At 70.6% G+C, this 27,291-nt stretch overlaps 2 protein-coding genes across 5 annotated transcripts; both read left to right on the top strand.

Annotated features, from left to right (window-relative positions):
- Nucleotides 1-209: 209 nt before the first annotated feature.
- DPYSL5 (dihydropyrimidinase like 5) lies at nucleotides 210-16,277 on the top strand. 2 transcript variants are annotated; one of them, XM_054293426.1, is made up of 13 exons: nucleotides 210-269; nucleotides 5,193-5,457; nucleotides 7,212-7,370; nucleotides 7,869-8,048; nucleotides 8,143-8,211; nucleotides 8,324-8,368; nucleotides 8,472-8,547; nucleotides 10,377-10,533; nucleotides 11,022-11,163; nucleotides 11,686-11,828; nucleotides 12,803-13,010; nucleotides 14,749-14,917; nucleotides 16,128-16,277. In XM_054293426.1, the coding sequence occupies exons 2-13, from the start codon at nucleotides 5,197-5,199 to the stop codon at nucleotides 16,211-16,213; spliced, it is 1,695 nt and encodes a 564-aa protein (XP_054149401.1). In that variant the 5' UTR covers nucleotides 210-269; nucleotides 5,193-5,196; the 3' UTR covers nucleotides 16,214-16,277. The 2 variants fall into 2 exon arrangements, with proteins under 2 accessions (XP_054149401.1, XP_054149402.1); XM_054293427.1 differs by lacking the exon at nucleotides 14,749-14,917.
- Nucleotides 16,278-19,621: 3,344 nt separating this feature from the next.
- Nucleotides 19,622-27,175, top strand: MAPRE3 (microtubule associated protein RP/EB family member 3). Of its 3 annotated transcripts, none has more exons than XM_054293433.1 (7): nucleotides 19,622-19,693; nucleotides 23,922-24,049; nucleotides 24,126-24,271; nucleotides 24,362-24,563; nucleotides 25,254-25,405; nucleotides 26,079-26,231; nucleotides 26,400-27,175. In XM_054293433.1, the coding sequence occupies exons 2-7, from the start codon at nucleotides 23,929-23,931 to the stop codon at nucleotides 26,466-26,468; spliced, it is 843 nt and encodes a 280-aa protein (XP_054149408.1). In that variant the 5' UTR covers nucleotides 19,622-19,693; nucleotides 23,922-23,928; the 3' UTR covers nucleotides 26,469-27,175. The 3 variants fall into 3 exon arrangements, with proteins under 3 accessions (XP_054149408.1, XP_054149410.1, XP_054149407.1); XM_054293435.1 differs by lacking the exon at nucleotides 19,622-19,693 and adding an exon at nucleotides 21,367-21,517 and having other exon boundaries at nucleotides 24,362-24,518; XM_054293432.1 differs by lacking the exon at nucleotides 19,622-19,693 and adding an exon at nucleotides 21,369-21,517.
- Nucleotides 27,176-27,291: the final 116 nt, after the last annotated feature.

The following is a 27,291-nucleotide window of genomic DNA, read 5'->3' as shown; positions in this document are numbered from 1 at the left end:
GGGGTCACCGGGGGTCCCCGCGCGCGCTCCGTCACCACGGCAACAGCGCGTGCAGGTGCCGGGGGGCGGAGCCCCGGGCCCTGGCCCCGCCCCCTCCGGCTGTCAGTCAGGCCGTGCGCAGCCCACCCTGCTGGGGGCTCGGCCCCGCCCCCCGGCGCCAGGGGGTGCGGTGATTGGTGCAGGCGCGGCCAGGCCCCGCCCCCCGGCGCAGGTTCGGGCGAGAGGCGATCGCGGCCGGAGCGGCACCGGGAGCGGCACCGGAGCGGGAGGTACCGGCGGGGCCGGGCCGGGCGGGGCGCAGCGCAGCGGGGCCGGGTCGGGCCGAACCGAACCGAACCGAACGGAACCGGAGCGGATCGGACCGGGCCGGGCTGGACTGGGCTGGGCCGGGTTGGGTTGGGTGAGCCGAGCCGGGCTGAGCCGGGCCGCGCCGGACCGTGCTCGGCTTTTGCTTTCCCGCTCCTGCGGACCTGGCCCGTTATCGCGACGGGCTGGACGATCGCGACAGGTGCGTGCGTCTCGGCAGGCGCGAGTGGATGGGCGGGCGAGGAGGGAGGGGAGCGCCCGCCGTCCCCGCCCGGGGCGCTTCGCGGGAATCGCCGCGCAGAAAGGCTGAGCGCGGCCGCCGCCCACCCATGGCGACGCACCTGTCGCGACAGGCGGTGGTGTCGCGACAGCGCGAGGGGTTCGCCCCGGCACGGTGTGATGCCGGGCACGGCCGCTGCTCCTCGGGCGGGCCCGGTCGCTCTCGGCGCCCTGTCGCGATCGGGAGTGGAGCAGCAGGTGCCGGGGCGCGGCGGAGCGCGGAGCCCGGGGCGGCGGGGGCCGAGGGGCGGCGGGGGTCCCGCCGGGCCCCGCTCATTGTTCCGCCGGGTCTCCCGGGCGGCCCCGCCCCGGCTCCGAGCATCCTTTGTGCTGGGCGGCCCCGGGCTTTGTCTGCGGAGCCGCCCCGGGCCGGCGAGCCCGGGACCCCCCGCGCCTCCGGACCCCGCACCGGGACCCCCGCCCGGCCCGCATCGCGCTCCGGGAACGGACCCGGGGCAGCGGCACCGCCCCCGAGCCGCGCCCGGGCCCGGCCCAGCGCCCGCACCGGGCCCGGCTCTCGGGGGTCCCCCGGGCCGGCCCCCCACCCCGTTCGGCCGCAGCCCGGTTCCGGTGCCCGCCGCTCCGGCCTCTGCCGCAGTGCCCCGGGGGTCAGCGCCGGGCGGTGACGGGGCCCGGGAGCGGCGATGGGACCCCCCGGTGTCCCCGCAGCCGGCACCGGGACCCTCCGCAGCGCCCCGAACCCGCTCGGGCGTGGCCGCGCGGTGCCCGTTCCGTGCCCGTTCCGTGCCCGGCCGGGCCAAGGTGCCCGCGGGGACGAGGAGCGGCCGCAGCAGCAGCATCCCGGCTCTGACGGAGCATCCTCCTCCTCCTCCTCCTCCTGCTGCTGCTGCCGCCATCCCCGCTCCTCCCGGGGCGGTGGCTCGGTGACACCGCAGCTCCTCCGGCACCGGGACGGCGACACCCGATCGGAGCCGGGCCGGACCGGGCCGGGCTCGGTGCCCCCCCCGCCCGCCGGGCAGCGCTCCGAGCCGTGCCCACCCAGCCGCAGCCACGGGCGGTGGTCGCGGTCGGTGCCAGGGCGCGGCGGTCACCGAGGGCACCGTGACAAAGGGGAGCCCCGGGGGGGCGGCGCGGGGTGGGGTCGGGCCCGGTGGGGTCTCGGCGGCGCGGACAAAAGCGGGGGGCGGCGGGGGCCGCACATTGCGGCGGCCCCGGCACAAAGGCCGGGCCCGACCCCGACAGGTGCCCCCGGCAGCCCCGCCGGGCCGGGGTCCCTTTGTCCTGCGGGGTCCCAGCTGTCCCGGCGGCACAGCTGCCCTGCGAGCCCGCTTTGTGTGCCGGCCGGGCCGGGCGGGGGTCCCTGCCTGCCCCCGGTGCCCCCCGGCGCTGGCGCTGCGGCTCTGCCCTGCCCGGGGCCCGCTGGCTGGCACCAGGCTCCGGCCGTGCCGGCCGTGCCCCCGCCCAGCGCCGGCTGGACCGCGGGACACGGCCCCGGTGCCACCGGGGCTGGTGCCAGGCTGGCACCGCGGGCAGGGGGACAGCGGGACGGAGCCCCTGGGGACGCTCGGTGGGAGCGGTGGGAGCGCTGGGTGTGACCTGGGGACGGCGAGGGGGAAACGGGAGCGCCGGTGTGCCAGGCGGGCCATCGCGGGTATCCAGCCCGGGCACGGCCCTGGCGGCGTGGGGACATGGGGCGGTGCCAGGGGTGGCTGGCACGGGGTGGCAGAGGTGCCTGGAGCGGCGGCACGAGGGCAGCGGGTGGCAGCGGCGTGGGTGGCTGTGTGGGCAGCGTGTGCAGCTGCCGGCTCCTCTCTGTGCCCACGCTGTGCCCCGTGCCCCCGGCAGCCCCTGGCACCCCCGGGCCGTGCCCGCGCCCCTCCCGCCCTCCCCGTGCCGGGGGTGTCGCGGTGCCCGGTGCTGCGGCGCCGCTGGCACTCACTGTGTGCCCCAGATCCGTCAGTGCGGCTCTGCTTTCATCTCGGGCTGCCACGTGCTGCCTGCCCCAGCTTCCCTCTGCACCGTGCCACCCTTCCCTCTGCACCGTGCCACCCTCCCTGTGCCGTGCCAGCCCTCCCTGTGCCGTGCCACCCTCCCTGTGCCGTGCCATCCTTCCCTGAACCGTGCCACCCCTCCCTGAACCGTGCCATCCCTCCCTGTGCCGTGCCACCCTCCCTGTGCCGTGCCAGCCCTCCCTGAACCGTGCCACCCCTACCTGAGCCCCTCCCTGCACCCCCTGCCCTGCCCTGGGCTCCCAGGGGCTCGCAGGGCCCGTGTGCCCCATGGTGGCACCGTGGGCACAGCTCTGCTTTCATCTCGGGCTGCCACGTGCTGCCTGCCCCGTCCTTCCCTCTGCTCTGTGCCACCCCTCCCCGTACCGTGCCACCCCTCCCCGTGCCCCTCCTGCACCCCCAGCCCTGCCCTGGCCTCCCAGGGCTGGCAGTGCCATCGTGCCCCGCGGTGCCACCCTGGCACAGCTCGTCCCCTCCGCTCTGCCCCCACCCAGGCCGGTCCCTGCCCCTGTGTCGCGCCCCTGGTGTCGGTGTGGGCACTCAGAGCGGGGTGACCCCTTGTCCCTGTCGCCCCCTTGTCCCCCCCAGTGCAGCCCTGTGCCCAGCTGTCCCCTGGCACAGCCCCGGTGTGGGGCAGCAGCATCCCCGTGTGCCAGGCGGAGCAGGGGGCAGCCGCGGGCATCGGAGCGGTGCCTGGCACGCCGCACGGGGTCGGTGCCACCCGCCCCGGTGCCCCGGCGTCCCCGGAGCGGTGTCACAGCTGCGCGTGCCGGTGACATTCCCGAGCCGGCAGCTGCTGCTCCGTGCGGGGCGAGGGCACCGGGCACGGCTCCAGCTGGCACCGGCACCGCCAGGGGCAGGGCCCGGGCCAGGAGGGGCTGCTGAACCCTCCCCGAGCAGCTGTGACCCCTGGGGTCCCCCTGTCCCCTCTGTCCCCTCCTGCAGCTGTGACCCCTGGGGTCCCCCTGTCCCCTCCTGCAGCTGTGACCCCTGGGGTCCCCCTGTCCCCTCTGTCCCCTCCTGCAGCTGTGACCCCTGGGGTCCCCCTGTCCCCTCCTGCAGCTGTGACCCCTGAGGTCCCCCTGTCCCCTCTGTCCCCTCCTGCAGCTGTGACCCCTGGGGTCCCCCTGTCCCCTCTGTCCCCTCCCTGCAGCTGTGACCCCTGGGGTCCCCCTGTCCCCTCTGTCCCCTCCCTGCAGCTGTGACCCCTGGGGTCCCCCTGTCCCCTCTGTCCCCTCCTGCAGCTGTGACCCCTGGGGTCCCCCTGTCCCCTCTGTCCCCTCCCTGCAGCTGTGACCCCTGGGGTCCCCCTGTCCCCTCCTGCAGCTGTGACCCCTGGGGTCCCCCTGTCCCCTCTGTCCCCTCCTGCAGCTGTGACCCCTGGGGTCCCCCTGTCCCCTCCCCGCAGCTGTGCCAGCCCGGGATGCCCAACTGCCAGCCCAGTCTCAGGGGCCATCTGTGCCCAGCAGGTGCTGCAGGGCCCTGGCACGGCTCGGGACGGTCCCTTCAGAGCCCTGTGCCAGTCCCAGTGCCCTCCTGAGGGGCTGTGGCAGCACCCGACACCGCCTGGCACCGGGGCCCTGGCACCCGGCAGCAGCCGCAGCCTGTGCCCCCAGCTCGGTTCTGGCTCCAGAGGGGCTGTGCCAGGGGCTGGGTGGGCACCAGAGGCGGTTCCCACAGCACTGCTCAGTGCCAGCACCGTGCCAGAGTGCCCCACGCTGCCCGTGTGGGTGCCAGGGGCTCTGCCTGGTGCAGGGGTCCCTGCAGCGGGCACAGAGGGGCAGGGGTCTCTCCGTGGGTCTCTCCGTGGGTCTCTGCTGCTCTGGGGGCTCTGGGGGGCTCCCAGCCCACCTGATGCCCCCCGGGTGGGCACAGCTGGCACTGCTGTCCCTGCTCTGGCGGGTCGATGGTGTTTGACCTTCACCAAAGGATTTATTGAATTTATTGATGGTGGCTAGGGATGCCCTTCCCTGCGGGGGCTCGGGCTGTGCGGGGGTCTCTGGCAGAGCTGGCACCTCATGGGGCACTGGGCAGAGCCCCCAGCGAGTGATGCCAGCCCTGGAGCTGTCCGTGCCAGTCCTGGGCACTCACAGGGACACGGTGGGCAGCGTGCCCTGGGTGTGGGGGCACACAGCCACGTTCCCATGGCACAGGTGGCACTGGCAGTGCGGGGTGGCAGGCGCTGGCAGTGCAGGCGGCTGGCAGTGGCACTGGCAGGGTGGCAGGGATGGGCAGCCCTGCCCAGGTGCTGCAGGGGGGTGACACTGGCAGTGCAGGGTGGCAGGGTGGGGCTCTGCCAGTGGGGTTGGCACTGGCGAGGTGCAGCCCGCAGTCCCTGCAGCGGGTCCCTGGCACGGAGGCAGCCCCAGCCCCGTGCCAGCCCCTCCTCTGCGCGGATTGCCCGGGATAATCCATCCCCACGGCCGGTGCGGGATGCGCAGCTGCGGGCTCGGCCCCGTGCCAGCCCCGGGGGGCACCTCCGGGCAGGGTGGGCAGCGGGGTGGGCAGCGCAGGGTGGGCAGCACAGGATGGGCAGCTCAGGGTGGGCAGCACTGGGTGGGCAGGGCAGGGTGGGCAGCGCAATGCCCCGTTCCCACGGGCGCTCCCGGCGCTCACCGCACACCCCCGTGCCCGCAGCACCATGATGGCCAACGCGGCCACCGTGCGGATCCTGATCAAGGGCGGCAAGGTGGTGAACGACGACTGCACGCTGGAGGCCGACGTGTACATCGAGAACGGCGTCATCCAGCAGGTGGGCCGCGAGCTGATGATCCCCGGCGGCGCCAAGGTCATCGACGCCACCGGCAAGCTCGTCATCCCCGGGGGCATCGACACCAGCACCCACTTCCACCAGACCTTCATGAACGCCACCTGCGTCGATGACTTCTACCACGGCACCAAGGTAGCCCCGGGCCCTGCCCTGCCCTGCCGCTGTGTGCCCGTGTGCCCGCGTCCCCGTCTGTCACGTCCCCCCCTCCCGTGCCGGGCCGTGGCACCCCGCGCCAGCTCGGCCGCCTCCCCGTGCCGGTGTCACCGTGCGCCGAGCGTCGCTGCTTGGGCCAGCCCAGGATTGTCCCTGCAGCCTGTCCCGCTGTCCCCAGCGCCCGCACAGAGCGGCCATTGTGCCAGGCCAGCGCTGGCCGTGCCTGTCCCCAGCTGTGCCCAGGCGGTGCCCAGGCTGTGCCCAGGCTGTGCCCAGGCTGTGCCCGGTGTCCCCGGGCAGGGGGCTCGGCGCTGTGCTGGTGGTGTTGTAGGTAAAAGTTAAATTAAGTTAAATTAGGGTATAGTTCAATTACATGGTGTTAATCATGTTATATTAATTGCACTATGTTAAGAGCGGGGGTTGTTATTAGAACGTTCTAGGGGAAGGGTCCGGTTTGGTGGAGGGACCCCTGCGATGCCCGCGGGTGCCACACGCCAGCCCCGCTCCGTGTCCCTGGCACCCGCCCGTGGCAGCGCCGGGCCGGCAGCTCCTCCCGAGAGCGCCCGTGGGCAAAGGAGCTTTGGGGATTAGCGGGGCGGGTGAGGCGGGGACAGCGGCGGGGCCAGCGCGCCTGCCCGCCGCCCCCGGGCACGGCAACGGCAACGGCAACGGCAGCGGGAACGGCAACGGGAATGGGAACGGCAACGGGAACGGGAACGGGGGGGCTCCCAGCGGCCCCAAACCCACCCGGGGCTCCGTGCTGGGGGTCCCTGAGCACCCCAAACCCACCCGGGGCTCCCTCAGCACCCCAAACCCACCCGGGGCTCTGTGCTGGGGGCTCCCTCAGCACCCCAAACCCAGCGCCGGGGCTGGGGGGGCACAGTGGGTGCCCCGGCATGGCAGGATGGGGCTCTCCAGATGTTCCCTGCATCCAGATGTGCTGCTGCAGGGGGGCAGCCATTGGCGGGGCTGGGGGCATGCGGGGGTCCCTGTCTGCAGCCAGCACCCCCCCAAGGCTGTGGGCAATGCCCAAACATGGCCCGGGCACACCTGGGAGCTCCCCTGGCCGCGGGCAGTGCCCGAACGTGGCCCGGGCACACCTGGGAGCTCCCCTGGCCGCGGGCAGTGCCCGAACGTGGCCCGGGCACACCTGGCAGCTCCCCTGGCCGTGGGCAATGCCCGAACGTGGCCCGGGCACACCTGGGAGCTCCCCTGGCCGTGGGCAGTGCCCGAACGTGGCCCGGGCACACCTGGGAGCTCCCCTGGCCGTGGGCAGTGCCCGAACGTGGCCCGGGCACACCTGGGAGCTCCCCTGGCCGTGGGCAGTGCCCGAACGTGGCCCGGGCACACCTGGCAGCTCCCCTGGCCGTGGGCAATGCCCGAACGTGGCCCGGGCACACCTGGCAGCTCCCCTGGCTGTGGGCAATGCCCGAACGTGGCCCGGGCACACCTGGCAGCTCCCGTGGCCGTGGGCAGTGCCCGAACGTGTCCCGGGCACACCTGGGAGCTCCCCTGGCCGTGGGCAGTGCCCGAACATGGCCCGGGCACACCTGGCAGCTCCCCTGGCCGTGGGCAGTGCCCGAACATGGCCCGGGCACACCTGGCAGCTCCCCTGGCCGTGGGCAGTGCCCGAACATGGCCCGGGCACACCTGGGAGCTCCCCTGGCCGTGGGCAGGGCCGGGCAGGGGGATGAGCCCTCACCCCCCCCGCGGCCCCTGTGCCCCCCGTGCAGGCAGCGCTGGTGGGGGGCACGACGATGATCATCGGGCACGTCCTGCCCGACAAGGACACGTCGCTGCTGGACGCCTACGAGAAGTGCCGCAGCCTGGCCGACCCCAAGGTGTGCTGCGACTACGCCCTGCACATGGGCATCACCTGGTGGGCGCCCAAGGTGAGCGGGCACGGGCGGGAGCAGCTGCCGGGGTCATTCCCGGCCCCCTGATCCCATTATCCGCCCGGGGGGCGGGCTGAGCCCCCAGGATGCCTTTTGAGCCGCCCTGAGCCGGGCTCAGCGGGGCAGGGGCTGGGGGTGCCCTGGGACAGGGGGGTCTCTGTGGTGCAGGGAAGGTGGCACTGCTGCTGCTGCTGCTGCTGCTCCGAGCCCGGGGGAACCCCAGCCCGCGGCAGGACCCCCGTGCCGTGGGGGCGGCGGGCAGGGTGGGTGAGCAGCCCCCATCCCACGGCACGCTCAGCGCTGCAATCCCCTCGCAGCTGCTGCGGGGGGATCAGGATCAGAGCCGGCTCCCGGCTGTGCTGCACGGAGACCCCGGCCCCGACCCCCCCTCCAGCATCTGTCACCGCCCGTGTCACCCCCAAATCCCCGCGCCGCGTCCCCGGGGGCCCCCAGAGCAGAGGGGCGAGCCCCCGCCCTGAGCGCGCTGCCCCGCAGGTGAAGGCGGAGATGGAGACGCTGGTGCGGGAGAAGGGCGTGAACTCGTTCCAGATGTTCATGGCCTACAAGGAGCTGTACATGCTGCGGGACAGCGAGCTGTACCAGGCGCTGCGCGCCTGCCGCGACATCGGCGCCATCGCCCGCGTGCACGCCGAGAACGGCGAGCTGGTGGCCGAGGTGAGGGGGCGCGGGGGCGGCGGGCACCGGCCGGGCAGCGGGGTCACCGGCCTGACCCCCCCGTGCCACCCGCCCTGACCCCCCAAATCCGCAGGGAGCCAAGGAAGCGCTGGACCTGGGCATCACGGGGCCCGAGGGCATCGAGATCAGCCGGCCCGAGGAGGTGGGTGATGGCACCGTGCCGCCGGGGTGGGCTGGCACGGGCCAGGGCAGTGCTGCCCGTCCCTGTGGTGCCACCGGCGCGCGTCACTGTGTCACCATTGCTGTCCCTGCAGCTGGAGGCCGAGGCCACGCACCGCGTCATCACCATCGCCAACCGGGTGAGTGTCCGAGCGTGGGGGCTGTCCCTGTCCTGTGGGGGTGCCCGTGCCCCCCCAGGGGCTGGGTGCCATGGGCACAGTGCCACTGACCCCCTGTGTGCAGACCCACTGCCCCGTGTACCTGGTGAACGTGTCCAGCATGTCCGCGGGGGACGTCATCGCCGCCGCCAAGATGCAGGGTAGGGACATGGGGGGACATGGGGGGACACAGGGGGACACGAGGGGACACGGGGGGACATGGGGGATGTCATCGCCACTGCCAAGATGCAGGGTAGGGACATGGGGGGACATGGGGGGACATGGGGGATGTCATCGCCACTGCCAAGATGCAGGGTAGGGGACACAATGGGGGGACACAGAGGGGACACGGGGGGGACACGGAGGGGACACGGGGGGACACGGGGGGGGACCTCCCTGCCCAGCACAGCCGTGGGCAAGGGGCACCCATGGGGGGACAGGAAACCCCACGGACACGGCTCACACCTGGGCTGGGGGGAGATGGGCCTGGAGTGTGGGGCTGCAGGCAGGTGGAGACACATGGGCACGGACAGACACACGGACAGGGACAGACACACGGACAGACACACAGGCAGACATGGGCACGGACAGGCACATGGGCATGGACAGACACACGGACAGACACACGGACAGACACACAGGCAGACATGGGCACGGACAGGCACACGGGCAGGGACAGACACACGGACAGGGACAGACACACGGACAGACACACGGACAGACACACAGGCAGACATGGGCACGGACAGGCACATGGGCATGGACAGACACACGGACAGACACACGGACAGACACACGGGCAGACATGGGCACGGACAGGCACACGGGCAGGGACAGACACATGGGCATGGGCACAGACAGACAGACACGGGCAGACAGACATGGGCAGACACACAGACACAGACAGACAGACACAGGAACTCGGGTGTCCCTGTGGGGCCGTGCCCTGGCACAGGTGAGCACACCTGGGCCCCCAGCTCTGCTCGTACACAGGGACACACAGGGACACACAGGGACACACAGGGGACACAGATGTGAGCACACGGGGAACACGCACAGGTCACATACAGGTCACACATGTGAGCACAGACACATGGGCACACGGGACACGCACAGCTCACACGCAGCTCACACACTGAGCACACACAGCTCACACACAGCTCACACACAGCACACACACAGCACACACACTGAGCACACACACAGCTCACACACAGCTCACACACTGAGCACACACAGCTCACACACAGCACACACAGCACACACAGCACACACACTGAGCACACACAGCTCACACACTGAGCACACACAGCTCACACACAGCACACACACAGCACACACACAGCTCACACACAGCACACACACAGCTCACACACAGCTCACACACTGAGCACACACAGCTCACACACAGCTCACACACAGCACACACACAGCTCACACACAGCACACACACAGCTCACACACAACACACACAGAGCACACACACAGCTCACACACAGCTCACACACAGCACACACACAGCTCACACACAACACACACAGAGCACACACACAGCTCACACACAGCTCACACACTGAGCACACACAGCTCACACACAGCTCACACACAGCTCACACACAATTCACACACAGCTCACACACAGCACACACAGCACACACAGCTCACACACAGCTCACACACAGCTCACACACAGCACACACAGCACACACAGCTCACACACAGCACACACACAGCACACACAGCACACACAGCACACACACCTGAGCACACACAGCACACACAGCTCACACACAGCTCACACACAGCACACACAGCACACACAGCTCACACACAGCTCACACACAGCTCACACACAGCTCACACACAATTCACACACAGCTCACACACAGCACACACAGCACACACGGCTCCTGCCCCGCGGGTATCTCGGGCCCCGGGCAGTGCCCGGCGTGCCTGGCACGGCCCCGTGCCCACGCGTGCCTCCCCGCAGGGAAGGTGGTGTACGCAGAGACCACCACGGCGCACGCCACGCTCACCGGGCTGCACTACTACCACCAGGACTGGTTCCACGCCGCCGCCTACGTCACCGTGCCGCCGCTGCGCCTGGACACCAACACCTCAGCCTACCTCATGAGCCTGCTCGCCAAGTGAGCCCGCCCGGGGTGCCAGCCTGCCTGCCCCGGGCACCCTGAACCTGCCGCGGGTGTGCCCAGTCCCTGCCCCGGTGTGCCCAATCCCTGCCCCGGGTGTGCCAACCTGCCCTGGGCACCCTGAACCTGCCCTGGGTGTGCCATCCCTGCCCCAGGCACCCCATTCGTGCCCCGGGTGCCCCTCCCTGCCCCTGGGCACCCTGAACCTGCCCCAGGCACCCCATTCCTTGGGTGCCCCATTCCCTGGGTGCCCCATTCCCTGAACATCTTGCTCCCTGTGTGCCCTGTTCTCCAGGCACCCCATGGCAGGGGTGCCCCATTCCCTGGGCATTGAGCTCCCCGGGCACCCCATGACAGGGGTACCCCATTCCCTGGGCTCCCTGGGCACCCCATAGTGTGGGTACCCCATTCCCCTAGTCCCGGGCTCCCCGGGCACCCCAGGCACCCCTGGCAGTGCCACCCCCCAGCCTGCCGTGCCCCCACAGTGACACGTTGAACGTGGTGGCCTCGGACCACCGGCCCTTCAGCACCAAGCAGAAGGCCATGGGCAAGGAGGACTTCACCAAGATCCCCCACGGCGTCAGCGGCGTGCAGGACCGCATGAACATCATCTGGGAGCGTGGCGTGGTAGGGCACTGCTGCCCGGGCACGGGCTGGGGCTGGATGGGGCATCCCACCATGGGATGGGCACGAGGAGCTGTGTGTGGTGGGATAGGGCATCCCACCATGGGATGGGCACGAGGGTGGTGGGCATGGAGCTCCCCAGTGGGGCCTGGGCACAGGGCTGGGGCTGGGGGCTCATGGGGACCCTGCTGGATCGGGCATCCCATCATGGGATGGGCACAAGGAGCTCCCCAGAGCTGGCCTGGGCACGGAGCTGGTGCTGGATGGGGCATCCCACCATGGGCTGTGCCCCCCTGGCACCCTCAGAGCTGGCCTGGGCACGGGGCTGGGGTTCCCTGCTGGATGGGAGATCCCACCATGGGATGGGCACGAGGGTGGCGGGCACGGAGCTCCCCAGAGCTGGCCTGGCGAGGATCCTGACCCCGCAGCACACCTGGGATTTTGGGGGACCCCTGGGATTTTGGGGGCACTGGGGGTGACAGGGAGCACCACAGCCCCCAAATCCCGACCCCGCTGCGGTGCCAGGTGGGGGGCAAGATGGACGAGAACCGCTTCGTGGCCGTGACCAGCTCCAACGCCGCCAAGCTGCACAACCTGTACCCGCGCAAGGGCCGCATCATCCCCGGCGCCGACGCCGACGTCGTGGTCTGGGACCCCGAGGCCACCAAGTAGGTGCAGCCGCTGGCACGTCCCTGCTGGGCGGTGGCAGCGTGGGGAGGGGGTGGCAGTGCCCCCTTTGGGGCCCAGCAGGATCCCAGCTACACAGAACAAAAGGACAGCACGGGCCTGGGGTGGCACCGGGTGGCACCGGGTGGCACTGGGTTCCTTTGTGTGGTGTTACACTCCCTGAGTCTTGGGGTGCCAGGCAACGAGCTGGGGGCAAACAACAGCTTGTAAGGGGAGTGTGACCGTGTTCACAGGGGTTTTCAGGTGAGGGAAGGGATGAGGATCTGACTCCATGTTCAGAAGGCTGATTTATTATTTTATTATATACATTACATTAAACTATACTAAAAGAATGGAAGGAAAAAGTCTCATCTCAGAAGGCTGGCTAAGCTGAGAATAGAATGGAACAAAAACAAAGGTCTGTGGCTCGAACAGAGAGAGAGAGCCAGCTCTGCCGTGACTGGTCACCAATTCCAAGCACCCACACGAGACCAATGCACCTGTTGCATCCCACAGCAGCGGATAACCATTGCTTACACTTTGTTCCTGAGGCCTCTCAGCTTCTCAGGAGGAAAACTCCTAAAGAAAAGGGTTTTCACAGAAGATGTCTGCGATAGGGGGCAGGTCTCAAGGGAGGATGCAATGTTCAGCTGATCAGGAGAGCTGGGGTGGAACACAAGGGCAGGGGACACAGGGGAGGAAAGCTGCTTGGGACAGGAGGGGTTAACAGCTGGATGTGGCAGGAAGGGCTTTGAAGCTGGGCAGAAAAGTAGGGAGGTAGCAAAGAGATAAACCTCTGTGTCACTCCAAAATCAGGGGGAAAAGCCCAAATACCTACCGAACAACAAATCAACAATAACCCGTGAAATAAAACCACGCTGCAGCAGCAGCCCGTGCTGGGGGGGACGCTGGGGACGCTCCCGGTGCCCCGCAGGCGGTGACAGCCCCGTGTCCCCATGTGTGTCCCCGTGCCCAGGACGGTGTCTGCCAGCACGCAGGTGCAGGGCGGGGACATCAACCTGTACGAGAACATGCGGTGCCACGGCGTGCCGCTGGTCACCATCAGCCGCGGGCGCGTGGTCTACGAGAACGGCGTCTTCATGTGCGCCGAGGGCACCGGCAAGTTCTGCCCGCTGCGCTCCTTCCCCGACGTGGCCTACAAGAAACTCGTGCAGCGCGAGAAGGTACGGGGGGCAGAGGTGCCCGGGACGGGGCTGTGCCAGGGATGTGCCAGGGATGTGCCAGGGACATGCTGTGGCTGTGGCAGAGCGGTGCCAGGGCCGTGCCGTGGCTGTGCCAGAGCGGTGCTGTGGTGGTGCCAGAGTGACGGCCATGCCATGGCTATGCTGTGGCCGTGCCAGAGTGGTGCCAAGGCTGTGCCAGAGCATTGCCGCGGCTGTGTCGTGGCCGTGCCGTGGCTGTGCCAGAGCGGTGCTGTGGTGGTGCCAGAGTGACGGCCATGCCATGGCTGTGCTGTGTCTATGCTGTGCCAGAGTAATACTGTGGCTGTGCCATAGAGGTGCCACATCTGTGCCAGAGTGGTGCCAGAGCAGTGCTGTGGCTGTGCCAGGGCTGTGCCAGAGCAATGCCATGGCTGTGCCATGGCTGTGCCGGGGCTGTGCCAGAGTGGTGCCAGAGCAGTGCCATGGCTGCACCACGGCCACGCCAGAGTGGTGCCATGGCTGTGCCAGAGCATTGCCATGGCCATGTCGTGGCTGTTGCGTGGCCATGCCAGAGCAGTGCCAGAGTGGTGCTGTGGCTGTGTCAGGGCTGTGCCAGAGCGGTGCCATGATTGTGCCATGGCCATGCCAGAGCAGTGCCGTGGCTGTGCCAGAGCAGCGCCATAACCATGCCATGGCCATGCCAGAGCAGTGCCATCACTGTGCTGGAGCAATGCCACGGTGAGGGACGGGGCTGCACCGTGCTGGCTGCTGGAGGGGACAGTGGCAGTGCCAGAGGAGGCTCTGTGCCAGGCGGTGCCACGCCGTGCCAGGAGCACAGAGCCGGGTCCCTGCGGGTCAGCGTGTGACACAGGACGCTCCCCTGGTCCGTGCCAGCACCTTGGCACTGCAGGGGACACTTGGGACACTTGTCCCCACCCGTGCGTGGCCCGTGGCCGTTCCAAGGCACGCGTTGGCCACCAGGGCTCTCTCAGGCTGTGCCCTTTGCTGGCTGTGCCGGGGCAGCCCCGCAGCTCACGGTGACACCGGGACAGGGACACATCCCGGGGGCTGCCCCATGGTGACACCGGGACAGGGACACATCCCTGGGGCTGCCGTGGTGACACCGGGACAGGGACACATCCCTGGGGCTGCCCCATGGTGACACCGGGACAGGGACACATCCCTGGGGCTGCCGTGGTGACAGCACTGTGGCTGTGGGGGACAGGCTGGGGACAGGCTGGGGACAGCGCGGTGTGATGCTGGGACATCACAGGCTGGGGACAGCGAGGGAAGGGGGCAGCTCACAGGAAGGCTTGGCCAGCACTGGGGCACTTCTCGGGAGCTCTGGGTGGCTGTGGGGGCACAGGGCATTGCATGGCCTTGGCTTGGCTTGATTTGGCTTTGCTTGGCTCGGCTTTGCTTGGCTTGGCTCGGCTCGGCTCGGCTCGGTTTGGCTTTGCATGGCTCGGCTCGGCTCGGCTCGGCTCGGCTCGGCTCCGCGGGGGAACGGGGCTCGGGGCTGCTCTGCCAGGGCCCCCCCACCTCCCCCTGCCCCTGCTCCTGTCCCTGCTCCTGCTTTGCACCGGGATCCCCCCAGCCCCCTCCGAGCGCCCCCTCCCCATCGCAGCCCCCTCCCCAGCCCCAGCGTGGCCCGGCCCGAGCCCCCCGCCCCGCCCGGCCCTGGCACCCCTGGCACCCGTGGCACCCCGCACCCGGCCCGGCTGACGCTCTCTCCGCTCTCTCCTCTCGCTCCCGGCAGAATTTGAAGCTGCGGGCCGTGGACCGCACCCCGTACCTGGGGGACGTGGCCGTGGTCGTGCACGCCGGCAAAAAGGAGCCGGGGACGCCGCTGGCCGATACGCCCACCCGGCCGGCCACGCGACACGGGGGCATGCGGGACCTGCACGAGTCCAGCTTCAGCCTGTCCGGTAAGAGCGGGGCCGGCCCGCGGCCCTGCCCGGTGCCTCCCGCCGGGCGCTTGTCACCTCCCCGGGGTGTCCCCAGTGCCCCTTGTCACCCCTCGGGTGTCCCCATCCCCCCCCGTCACCTCCCCGGGGTGTCTCCATTGTCCCTTGTCACCTCCCCGGGGTGTCCTCATTGCCCCTTGTCACCCCCTCCCAGGGTGTCCCCATTGCCCCTTGTCACCTTCCCGGGGTGTCCCCATTGTCCCCCGCCACCCCCCGGTGCCACCGCAGGTGTCCCGCCATCCCTCCCCAGGGCTGTCCTGTCACCCCCCGGGTGTCCCCATTGTCCCCCCGCCAGGGCGCTCCCAGGGTACCCCAACATCCCCAGCCCCCCTCCCCGGGCAGGGGCCGTGGCAGAGCAGGGAGGCGCCCCCAGCCCCAGCTGCAGCCCCCGGCCCGTGCCCCCCTCCGGGCACCGGGCACCGTCCGTCGTGTGGCTGCGCTGGGGGGCACGGGGGGCGGGCCGGGGGGCACCGGGGCTGTGCCAGCCGAGGCAGTCCCCTCCCCGCGCTGCACCGGGGGCTCGGTACCGGGCAGCGCCGCTCGGGGCTCCGCTGGCACCGGTGGCTCTGGGCCCCGGGCACGGCGTGAGCACGGGGGTGGGCCTGAATGCCAGCGCTGGTCACTGCTGGTCAGCGCTGGTCAGTTCTGGTCAGTGCCAGTCAGCGCTGGTTAGTACTGGTCACTCCTGGTCAGTATTGGTCAGTGCCAATCAGTGTTGGTCAGTTCTGGTCAATGCTGGTCAGTTCTGTTCAGGGCTGGTCAACGCTGGCCAGTGCTGGTCAGTTCTGGTCAACTCTGGTCAGTATTGGTTAGCACTGGTCAGTGCCAATCAGTGTTGGTCAGTTCTGGTCAATGCTGGGTAGTTCTGGTCAGTGCTGGTCAGTGCTGGTCAGTCCCACGTTGCAGCACAGCCGCGGTGCCGGGGGTCACACGGAGCCCCCCATTCCCAGTCCCGGGTGCCGGGGGTCTCACACGGAGCCCCCCATTCCCAGTCCCGGGTGCCGGGGGTCTCACAGCCCCCCCATTCCCAGTGCCGGGTGCCGGGGGTCTCACAGCCCCCCATTCCCAGTCCCGGGTGCCGGGGGTCACACTCGGAGCCCCCCCATTCCCGGGGGTCCCGGCTCTGTGCCCACCCCCCGGGCCCCTGTCCGAGCGTCCGTGTGTCCGGCAGGTTCTCAGATCGATGACCACGTTCCAAAACGAGCCTCGGCCCGGATTCTCGCTCCCCCCGGGGGCCGGTCGAGCGGCATCTGGTAGAGGCGGACCCGAGTCCCCCGAGTGAGGCGCCCGGGCCCGGCCCGGCTCCGGTGCGGCGGGGCTGCCCGGCCGCGGGCCCCGCGCCGCCGCCGCCGCCGCCGGCGGGGCCGTGCCGGGCCGGGCCGTGCCGGGCGGGGCCGGGCCGTGCCGTGCCGTGCCGCGCGGGGGCCGCCGGGGGCCGGGGGCGCTGGGTGCCCCCCCGGCCCTTTTCTGTTTGCACGTTGGATTTGGATCAGTGAATTTTTGACTTGTTTGTGCATCACGTGGAAATACTCTGAAGTGGTTTGTGTCACTAGCGTAGGGGAGACGCAGGGACCCCCCCTTCCTGCCCCGGCCCCGGACCCCCGCCCCGAGCCTGAACCCCGTCCCGATCCCATCAGAGCCCACCCTGATCCCATCAGACCCCCATCCTGATCCCATCAGAGCCCACCCTGATCCCATCAGAACCCCACCCTGATCCCATCAGAGCCCACCCTGATCCCATCAGAGCCCACCCTGATCCCATCAGACCCCCATCCTGATCCCATCAGAGCCCACCTTGATCCCATCAGAACCCCATCCTGATCCCATCAGAGCCCACCCTGATCCCATCAGACCCCCACCCTGATCCCATCAGAGCCCACCCTGATCCCATCAGACCCCCATCCTGATCCCATCAGAGCCCACCCTGATCCCATCAGACCCCCACCCTGATCCCATCAGAGCCCCATCCTGATCCCATCAGAACCCCACCCTGATCCCATCAGAGCCCACCCTGATCCCATCAGAACCCACCCTGATCCCATCAGAACCCCACCCTGATCCCATTCCTGCCCCATCCTGATCCCATCAGAGCCCACCCTGATCCCATTCCTGCCCCATCCTGATCCCATCAGAGCCCACCCTGATCCCATCAGAACCCACCCTGTTCCCATCAGAGCCCATCCTGTTCCCATCAGAGCCCATCCTGTTCCCATCAGAACCCCGTCCTGATCCCATTCCTGCCCTCCTCCATCACCGCCTCTCTGTCCCCCATCCCTGAACCCCCATCTCCATCCCTGACCCCCCATCTCCATCCCGACCCCATCCCAATCCCATTCCCATCTCTCCGTCCCCCATCCCTGATCCCTGCCCTCAGCCCCCCTCCCTGACCCCCATTTCTGCCCCCCCAAAGCTCAGTCCCTGTCCCCATCCCCATCCCTGCCCCTCCCCATCCCCACACTGGTCCCCTCCCGGGTCACTCCAAGTGTCCAAGTGAGGTCCCATGTCCCCTCCCATGTCCCCTCCCCTGTCACCCCCCCTGCCACGTCCCCAGCCCTGCCCCCGGGTCCCTGTCCCGCGGTGCTGCGGGGGTGTCACAGCCCCTGCCCCCGTGTCCCCTGTCCCCGTGTCCCCAGCCCTGCCCCCGTGTCCCCTGCCCCCCGTATCCCCTGTCCCTGCGGGGGTGTCACAGCCCCCATGTCCCCTGTCCCGTCCCCTGTCCCCCCAGGTCCCTGCGGGGGTGTCACAGCCCCCGTCCCCTGTCCCCCCCGGGTCCCTGCGGGGGTGTCCCCCCGTGTCCCCTGTGCCCCCGTAGGTCCCTGTAGGTGTTCGGGGCGGTGGCCCCGGGGGGGTCCCGTGTCCCCGCGGTGTCGCACGGCCGATGTAGGAACCGTTGTGTGCTCATTAAAGACCGTTCACAGCCCCGCCTGCGCCTCTGCGACACGGGGACAGGGGGGACACAGGGGACACGGGGGACACAGGGGACACGGGGGGGACACCACGGACACAGCCCCACCTGCGCCTCTGCGACACGGGGACAGGGGGGACACAGGGGACACAGGGGACACGGGGGGGACACCACGGACACAGCCCCACCTGCGCCTCTGCGACACGGGGACAGGGGGGACACAGGGGACACAGGGGACACAGGGGACACGGGGGGGACACCACGGACACAGCCCTGGGGGTGAGGGACCCCCACTCTACGCTGGGGACAGGAAGAGACCGGACATGGGGACACGGGGGACACAGTGACACGGGGGAGACATGGAGGGACATGGGAACACCGAAGGGATATGGGGGGGACACAGGGACATGGGGGGCACAGATGGACACAGAGGGGATCATGGGGACATGGGGGGACACAGGGGGACACAGGGACATGGGGGAGACAGAGGGACACAGCGGGGATAATGGGAACAAAGGGATAGGGGGGACAGAGGACGGGGGGACACAGGGGGACATGCAGGAACATGGGGGAAGACAGGGACACTGGGGGATATGGGGGGACACAGGGCCACAGAGGGGGTCATGGGGACACCGGGGGGACACATGTGGGGACAGGAGATGGAACACAAGGGGACACGGGACATGCATGAAGGCTTGGGGACACGTGTGGGCACATGGGGACACGCATGGGGACATGGGGGGAGACAAGGGGAGCTCACAGCGCTGGCCCCGAGTCAGGGGCACAAACGGGGGGTGCAGGGGGTGGGGGGTCCTGGGGCGCTCTGGGTGAGTCACGGGGGGGTCCCACAGGTCCCAGGGTCTCCCTTGAGGGGATCTTGGGGGGTTTAGACGGGTCTGGGGGGCTCTGGGTGGCGGCCAGGAGGAGTCCTGAGGGGTCACAGAACGGTCCTGGGGAGGGTCCCAAGGGGCCTGGGGGTGTTTGGGGGGGGTCTGTGGTGTTTGGGGGGCTCTGGGGGTGTTTGGGGGATCTGGGGATGTTTACGGGTGTCTGGGGTGTTTAGAGAGGGGTTGGGGGTATTTAAGGGGTGTTTAGGGAGCTCTGGGGGTGTTTAAAGGGTGTTTATGGGGTGTTTAGGGGGCTCTGAGGGTGTTTAAGGGATCTGGGGGTGTTTAGGGGGTCTGGGGATGTTTAGGGGGGCTCTAGGGTGTTTAGGGCGGGGGCTGGGGGTTGTGGGGGGGTCTGGGGTTAATTAGGGGATGTTTAGGGGGTCTGGAGTGCCTGGGTGGTGTTTAGGGGGCCCTGGGGGTGTTTGGGTGGTGTTTAGGGGGTCTGGGGGTGTTTGGAGGGTGTTTGGGGAGGTTGGGGGGCTCTGGGGGTGTTTAGGGGATGTTCAGGGGGCTCTGGGGGTGCCTGGGGGGTGTTTGGGGGCTCTGGGGGTGTCTGGGGGGGGCTCTGGGGGTGCAGAACTCTCCTCCCGCCACCAGAGGGCGCTGGTCGGGCCCGTTGCCATAGCGACAAGGGTGCGGCCACGTTTGTTGTCATGGCGGAGGGGGCGTGGTCAAACCCGTTGCCATGGCAGCACAGAGGGGCGTGGCCAGGGTCGTTGCGATGGCGAATGGGGCGTGGCCAACCCATTTCAGCGCGCAAATGGGGCGTGGTCACGCCCGTTGCCATGGCAGCGGGGGCGGGGCGAGGCCGTTGGCACCGCCCGCGGGGGGGGGCGGCGCAGGCGCGGTCGGTCCGTGCGGTTCCGGCCCGGTCCCGGTCCCGGTCCCGGTCCCGGAGCGGCGGAGCGGGGGCAGCGGAGCGGCGGCGGCCGCGGCCGAGCGGTGAGTGCGGCGGGGCCGCCCGGGGGCACGGAGGGGAGCGGGCGGCGCCGCTGCCATCGCCGCATCCCGCACCGGCCGCCGCCGCCCGGCAGCACCGGCCGTGGGGGCCGCGGCGGGGCCTTGGGGATGGAGCGGCGGGGCCGGGCCGGGAACGGGGCTGGAGGAGCCGGGCCAGAGGGGCGAGGGGCCACGGAGCGTGCCGAGGTGAGGCGGGCCGGTTCGTGCGGTAACGCCGGGGATGGAGCGGTTGGAGCCGGGCCGCGGACGGGTCCGGGCCGAGCGGCGGGGCCGAGCGGGGCCGCGGGGCCGGTGGCGGCCAGGCCCGGCCTGACTCAGCGGCGGCGGCTCCTGCGTCCCGGCCGCGGCTCCCGCGGGTACGGCACGGCGCGGAACGGCCCCAGCACGGTACGGCGCGCCGGGAGCTGCGGTCTCTGCTCCGGCCCCGCGCAGCACCGGGCATCGCTGCCGGTACCGGGCATCATCAGGGCCCAGGCATCACCCGGAGACCCGCGGGACGCGGCCGCCGCCGCTCGGGCGCTGCCGGTGCCGCCGGTCCCGTCCCGCGGGCGATGCCGCCGCGGCGGTCCGGAGCGGCAGGTGGCTGTCACCGTGACACACCGGGCGTGACACACCGGGCGTGACGCGCTCCCGGTCCTGGCGCTCATGGCGGTGTCCCCTGTGCGGCGGTGTCCCCGGTACGGTGCTGTCCCCGGTACGGCGGTGTCCCCGGTGAGGTGACGCCGTCAGGGACGCGCGCGTGTCGGGATGGGCCCGGGGCCTTCTCTGCGTTGCCCCGCCACTCCCGGGATATCCAGACCCATCTCCCACCGGGATCTTCCCGAGCGGCTCCTCCCCGGCCCGCAGCCCCGGTCCCTGGCACGGTGCGGTCCCTTTGGGGACAGCCCTGCCCGGCTGCGTGTCCCGGGCGCGCTGTCCCGGCCGGGGATGCCAGCGTGTCCCCCGCCCGGCTCGGCTCGGCTCGGCTCGGCTCGGCTCGGCTCGGCTCGGCACGGCACGGCTCGGCTCGGCTCGGCTCGGCTCATCCCGCGGCATTAATATTTCAGGAGCGGGGGGAGGGAGGGCCGCGCTCTGCACATGCTCCCGCCGCCGCCGTACCGAGTTATTTAGGTTAGCGGGAGCCGAGCGCGGCGGGGGATCGGGGCGGGCGGGCATCGCCAGCTCCCGGTGCCGGAACGGCCGCCGTGCCTCGCCGCGGGCCGGGACCGGCGCTGCCGCCGCCGCCGGGAACCGGGGACAGGGTGCCGGGGCCGGAGCCGGTACGGAGCCGGGGATGGAGCTGGGGATGGAGCCGGGGATGGAGCCGGGGATGGAGCCGGAGCGGGGCTGGGCACTGCCGGTCCCGGCGAAACCCCCGTGCCCACCGGAGCGCGGGGATGCTCCGCTGGGGCGGGGGAAGCGGCTCCCGGGGTTCCGGGCGGGACGTGGGCGAGCCGCGGCCGGGCCCCCGCGGCCGCCGCCAGCCCCGCACGGCGCTCGGCCCCCGCCGGGCCGGCTGCCACCCCCCCGGCGCGTTTGTCACTTGAGAAGCCACCGGGCCGGCTCCCAGAATAGACGCCGCCAGTCGCGGCGGCCCTCTCGCACCGGCGGTGCCGCTCCGCTCCCGGCGCGGGGCTCTCGGTGCCGCCGCCCTCGGCCTCACTCTGCTCCCGTTTGTTTGGGCAGAGCGGCCGCGGGGGCCGCGCCGTGGGACCGGGCCCGGAACGACCTCTGCGTGCGGGACGGGCACGGACGCACGCCCGGGGCTTCGGCCGCCGCCGTCGGGCCGTGATTGGCGGCTCCCGCCCGGACAATTAAAATGCAGCGGTAAGCGTCCCCCGGTGCCTGCCGACCGGCCGACCCCTCTGCTCTGCTCTCCTCTCGGCACGCCGGGAATCCGGGGTCTGTTCTTATTTTTATTCGCGTTTTTGGTGAGAGCCGCGGCAAACCGGCCGGGCCGGAGGCTCCGTCCCCGGTGTCGGAGCGTGCCGCGGGCACCGGCTGCCCTGTCGTTACACCGGGGCGGGCTCGGCAATGCGCCCGGGGCTCGGAACGCGCTCTGGAGGGTCGGGACGGGCTGGGCGGCACCGGGCGGCGGCCCCGCTCCGCCCTCGGTGCCTGGCGGGGTCACGGTGCTCCCGGTGGGGCGAGGTTCCCTCCGCGTGTCGGGATGCTCGTGGGGATCGGGGTGCTCCCCCCGTGCCACGGTTCTCGGTGGGGATCGGGGTGCTCCCCCCGTGCCACGGTTCTCGGTGGGGATCGGGGTGCTCCCCCCGTGCCACGGTTCTCGGTGGGGATCGGGGTGCTCCCCCCGTGCCACGGTTCTCGGTGGGGATCGGGGTGCTCCCCCCGTGTCATGGTTCTCGGTGGGGATCGGGGTGCTCCCCCCGTGTCATGGTTCTCGGTGGGGATCACGGTGCTCCCCCCGTGCCACGGTTCTCGGTGGGCGCTCCCCCCGTGTCGGGGTTCGCCCCCGCGCTCTCACGTGTGCCGCCGTGTGCGGGACTCGCGGTGCGGCTGGCGCGGTGACACCCCCGTTCATCCCGGCGGGGATTCTGGGGGTCCCAGCGCCGTTCCCCGGCACGGGCGATGCCGCAGAGCCCCGGCGGGGATTCTGGGGGTCCCAGCGCCGTTCCCCAGCACGGGCGATGCCGCAGAGCCCCGGCGATGGCCGTGCCGGTCCCGCGGGCATGCCCCGCCGGCCCGGGCGATGCTTTGGGGGCTGCCCCGTTATGTGGGGAGGGGTCGCGATGGCAGGGGGGTCTCAGCCGCTCCTCGCCGTGGGGGCAGGCAGCCCCTGCCCCGTTCCCGTTCCCGTGCCCGCCGCCGCCGCAGCCCCGGTACCGGCAGCCCGGCACCGCAGTGCGCGTGGCTCTGGCTCAGCGCCGCGCATGACTCAGCTCCGCCGCCGGAGCCGGGGGAGGGGGCGCGATGGGGGCGGCCCCGGGGGACCCCTGCCCGCGCCGTGCCGCCGAACGGGCTGGGGTTGTACCGGGAGCGGGCCGGTGCGCACCTCGCCGTGCGGGGGCGGCGGCGGCGCGGGGGCCCCGGTTCCAGCGGCTGCGGCGGCGGCTAAAAATACCGAAAATACCGACCCCTCCCGCCGGTGCGTGCGGTAACGCGGCGGGCCGGGACCGGGGGGCCCGGGGGTCCCGGATGGGCTCAGCCGGCTGCGGCATCGCCGGTGCTGAGTCACGGCGGGGCCGTACCGGACACGGGGACGCTGCGGCCACCAGCACCTTCCGCCCCCAACGGGCCCGGGGGTGGCAGCGCCCAGGGGTGGCAGCGCCCCGCAGCCCCAGGGCGCAGATGTGCCATGCTGCTGCTGCTGCTGCTGCTGCTGCTGCTGCTGCTGCTGCTGTGTCCCCTCATCCCCCGGCATGCGGCACTGCAGGGGGGTCTGGGGGCTGCACCCCCCCTGCCCCTGCCCCCGCCTGGCAGCTGGCCCGGCCCGCGGCCCCTCCTCGCCGGGAGGGAAGCGGATTAACGGCGCCGCTGCCGCCGCTGCCGCCCGGGGGGGCCCCGGGAGCACCGGGAGCACCGGGACCCCCGCTCCGGGAAGGGGCCGCTGCTCGGGGCCGCACCGGAGCGGCTGTGCAGGGCAGTGACGGTGGGCTCCGTGTGCCCCCCGTGCCCTGCCGGGCTGGCACCGCAGCCGGGGGGTCCCGCAGCCCCCGGCCATCTGGGCGGAGGCCGCGGCCGGCAGATGTTGCCCCTGTAAGCCCGGCTCTAATGGACCCCGATCCCGGCCCGGCCCCGGCAGATTAGGCGGCACCGGGGGCCCGAGAGGGGGGCCCTAAGCGGCTTAAGGGCAGCAGCCCCCGGAGCCCCTGGGCTCAGCCAGGGCACTGCCCCCGGCAGGGCTGGCATCCCCTCGGCAGGGCCCCCGGCAGGGCTGGCATCCCCTTGGCAGAGCCCCCGGCAGGGCTGGCATCCCCTGGGCAGTGCCCCCGGCAGGGCTGGCATCCCCTCGGCAGTGCCCGTGTCCTGGGACCCCTGCCCCCTGTGCTGGAGTCTGGGTGGGATGGATGCCCCAGGTCCCCGTGCCCCTGCTGTTGGAGCACAGTTGGGATGGGCACCCCAGATCCCAGTGCCCCTGGTGTGGGACGGATGCCCTGGGTCCCAGTGCCCCCAGTGCTGGAGTCTGGGTGGGATTGGCACCCCGGGTCCCAGTGCCACTGTTGCAGGGCTGGGTGCCCGGGGTGCCCGTGTGACCCCCATCTCTTGGCAGCTGGGGCATGGCCGTCAATGTGTACTCCACGTCGGTGACCAGCGAGAACCTGAGCCGCCACGACATGCTGGCCTGGGTCAACGACTCCCTGCAGCTCAACTACACCAAGATCGAGCAGCTGTGCTCAGGTGGGCTCGCGGGGGATGCGGGGGGCGCCGCCGGGGCGCCCCCGGCCCCCCGTGACCGCGGCTGGGCCCGGCGCAGGGGCCGCCTATTGCCAGTTCATGGACATGCTGTTCCCCGGCTGCGTGCACCTGCGCAAGGTGAAGTTCCAGGCCAAGCTGGAGCACGAGTACATCCACAACTTCAAGGTGCTGCAGGCCGCCTTCAAGAAGATGGGAGTGGACAAAGTAGGTGCACGGGGGCGGCGGGGGCGGGCGCGCCGCGGGAGGCTGGCACCCCCGTGCCAGGGTCCCCGCTGAGCCCCGGTGTGCCCCCAGATCATTGCCGTGGAGCGGCTGGTGAAGGGCAAGTTCCAGGACAATTTCGAGTTCATCCAGTGGTTCAAGAAGTTCTTTGACGCCAACTACGACGGGAAGGAGTACAACCCTCTGCTGGCACGGCAGGGCCAGGACGCGGCGCCCCCCCCTAACCCAGGTGATCACATCTACAACAAACCCAAGAAACCCATTGGCACCGCAGGTAATGTCCGGGGCTGTCCCCCAGCGAGCGCTGCCCCCCGCCCTCTGTACCCCTGGTCACGGCCGGGCGTCCCCCTGCCCCTGCCCCTGCCTGTGCCTGTGCCTGCTCTGCTGCTGCGCTGTTCTGCCCTGTTCTGCCCTGTCCTGTCCCTTCCCTGCCCTGCCCTGCCCTGTCCTGCCCCTGCCCTGCCCTGCCATGCCCTATCCCTGCCCTGTCCTGCCCCTGCCCTGCCCTGCCCTGCCCCTGCCCTGCCCCTGCCCTGCCCTGCCGGCCACGGGGGGCTGCAGGGACACCCAGACTGCACAGCACAGGGGTCCTGCCTGCTCCACCTGCCTGCTCAGGCCGGCCTGGGCCGGTTTGCCACCCCTGGCTGCCATCCCCCCCGTGCCATGCAGCTCCCGTGGGCACCGGGGACTCCCTGTGCTGGCCCAGTGGGGGCTGTCAAGGTTCGGGGTCTCCTCAGGCCCCATGCCGACCCCCGAACGAGCCACGAGCACCCTTGGAGGGTGGGGGTGAGGTTTACCAGGGGAAACTGAGGCAGGGGGGAGGCCGAAGGTGGAGCTCGGGGCCGTGGCTCCGCACAGGGGATCCGCCCGCCCCGGCCGCTGCCCCCCACTCAATGCGCGGGGGGCGGTCCCCGCGGCAGCCCCCCAGCCAGCATTAACCCATCGGTCCCCGTGTGCCGTCAAGTGCCCCAGAGGACCTCGCCCACGGGCCCCAAGAACAGCCCGAACCCCGCCCGCCTCGGCACCGTGCCCAGCGGCATCCTGCGGAAAAACTCGCCCGCCGCCCGCAACGGCGGCACCGAGGCCGACGCGCAGATCCTGGAGCTCAACCAGCAGGTGGGTGAGGAGCCAGAGCTGGGCTTGTCCCCGAGCCAGGCCATTCTGGATGGCTCAGTCCCTCTGGCACAGAGTGCCCCAATACCCAGGCAGCTCACAGCCACTGCCACCCTTAGCAAGCTCAGTGATTCCAGCTCTTTACTGACTCTCAGCTCTCTTAGGATTCCAGCTCTTTAGTGATTCTCAGCTCTCAGTATTCCAGCTCTTTACTGACTCTCAGCTCTCTTAGCATTCCAGCTCTTTGCTAGCTCGCTAGGGCGCCTTTGGCTGGGGCAGAAGCAGACGAGAGAGAGGAGAAGGAGAGGTCCTGGTGGTTCCACAGCGATGGTTTATTGGGGAGTCTGTGAAGGGTTCCAGTGACAGCTCTTCTTCTGTCGAATGGGCTAAAACAGCCCCTTTCATAGGGTGTAGGGGGATCCAAACTTGTCCAATAGTAAGGGTCAGGGAAAAGTGGCCTGTGGGGTTACAGAGATGAGCTATGGGGTGAGGGGTGGAAGACAGGAGCTAATTTTGCTGTCTCATCACGACTCAGCGGTTCCTGCTGTTAAGTCTCAATCCTCCATGGAGCTCTTGCCAGCTCCATGGGGTCTGCTACAGGCAGGGGTCCCTGCCAGGGCTGGGGGGCACCGTGGAGATGGGGGCTGGAGGTTTTGAACATCTGCCTGTCCCACAGCTGATGGACCTGAAGCTGACAGTGGACGGGCTGGAGAAGGAGCGGGATTTCTACTTCAGCAAACTGCGGGACATCGAGCTCATCTGCCAGGAGCACGAGAACGAGAACAGCCCCATCATCACCGGCATCGTCAGCGTGCTCTATGCCACGGAGGTGAGGGCCGGGCTGGAGCCCGCGTCCCTGCTCTGCTCCCTGCAATTCCCTGGGCAGGGAGGGACTCCCTTCCCCCGGGCTGTCCCTGTTCGCTCCGTGGGCCGCCGGGGCTTTGCCACGCCAGGTGGGGGCTCCTGTGCCCACCCGTGCCGCCCCCGTTCCCCCCAGGAGGGCTTTGCCCCGCCGGAGGATGACGAGCTGGAGGAGCAGCCGCCAGAGGAGCAGGACGAGTACTAGCCCCGGCCCGCGCCCCCTGCGCCCCCCGCGCCGCCCCCAGCACAGACATCGAGCTCCGAGCCCGCGCCCCGCCCGGCACACGCCGCGGGCAGCTCCGGGCTGGGGAAGCACCATCTCCATCGGCAGCCGCCATCCCCGGGCGAGGAGCGCGGCTGCGCCGGGGCCGGGGCTGGGGACGGGCTCTGGCCCCGGCCGGGGCCTGCCCAGCCACCCCCTCCCCGTATTTATTTCTGTTGTCCCCCCGGTGCGAGCGAGCGCCGCGTCCCGCCCCGGTGAGAGTGAGGAGGGAGGCCTGGTCCTGGGGGCTGCTCACCTCGCTGGGACCCTCAGGGCCCCGGGACCCCCGCGGCACAGCGAGTGCCGGCCTGCTGGAGCGGGAGGCCGCGCGGCAGAGGAGAGAGAAGCGGGTTCAGCTTCCTGCGAAGGTGAAAGGGAGAGCCCAGCCCAGCGCGGCCATGGCGGCCACGGGGGTCCCGGAGAGGGGGCCGTGCTCGGCACGGCACGGCACGGCACGGAACGGCAGCGCGCCCTCTCCTCTCGCCGGCGGCCCCCGGGAGCCGGGGCTGGGCTGGGTCACCGCCAGGGCTCGCACGCCCGCCCGCCCCAGCTGCCATGTCCCCGTCGCATCGCTTGTCTGGTCCATCACTCCGGTCGCAACGCTGCATCTGTGTTCGGTTTTATTTAAATAAACTCGTGTGGTAACACTGCGTGCCGCGGGTCACCGCGGGGTCCTGCGCTCGCTGCCTGTCCCGGGGCTTCCTCCGTGCTGACAGACCCGCGGCTGGACGGGGGAAGCGGGAGCGCACCGGGAGAGGCTCTGGGA

The sequence above is a fragment of the Melozone crissalis genome, unplaced genomic scaffold, assembly GCF_028551555.1.
Source record: "Melozone crissalis strain CALT ecotype California unplaced genomic scaffold, PUWL_Pcris_2 ptg000150l_1, whole genome shotgun sequence".
Taxonomy (NCBI): domain Eukaryota; kingdom Metazoa; phylum Chordata; class Aves; order Passeriformes; family Passerellidae; genus Melozone; species Melozone crissalis.
This window is presented reverse-complemented; position numbering and strand designations above follow the sequence as displayed.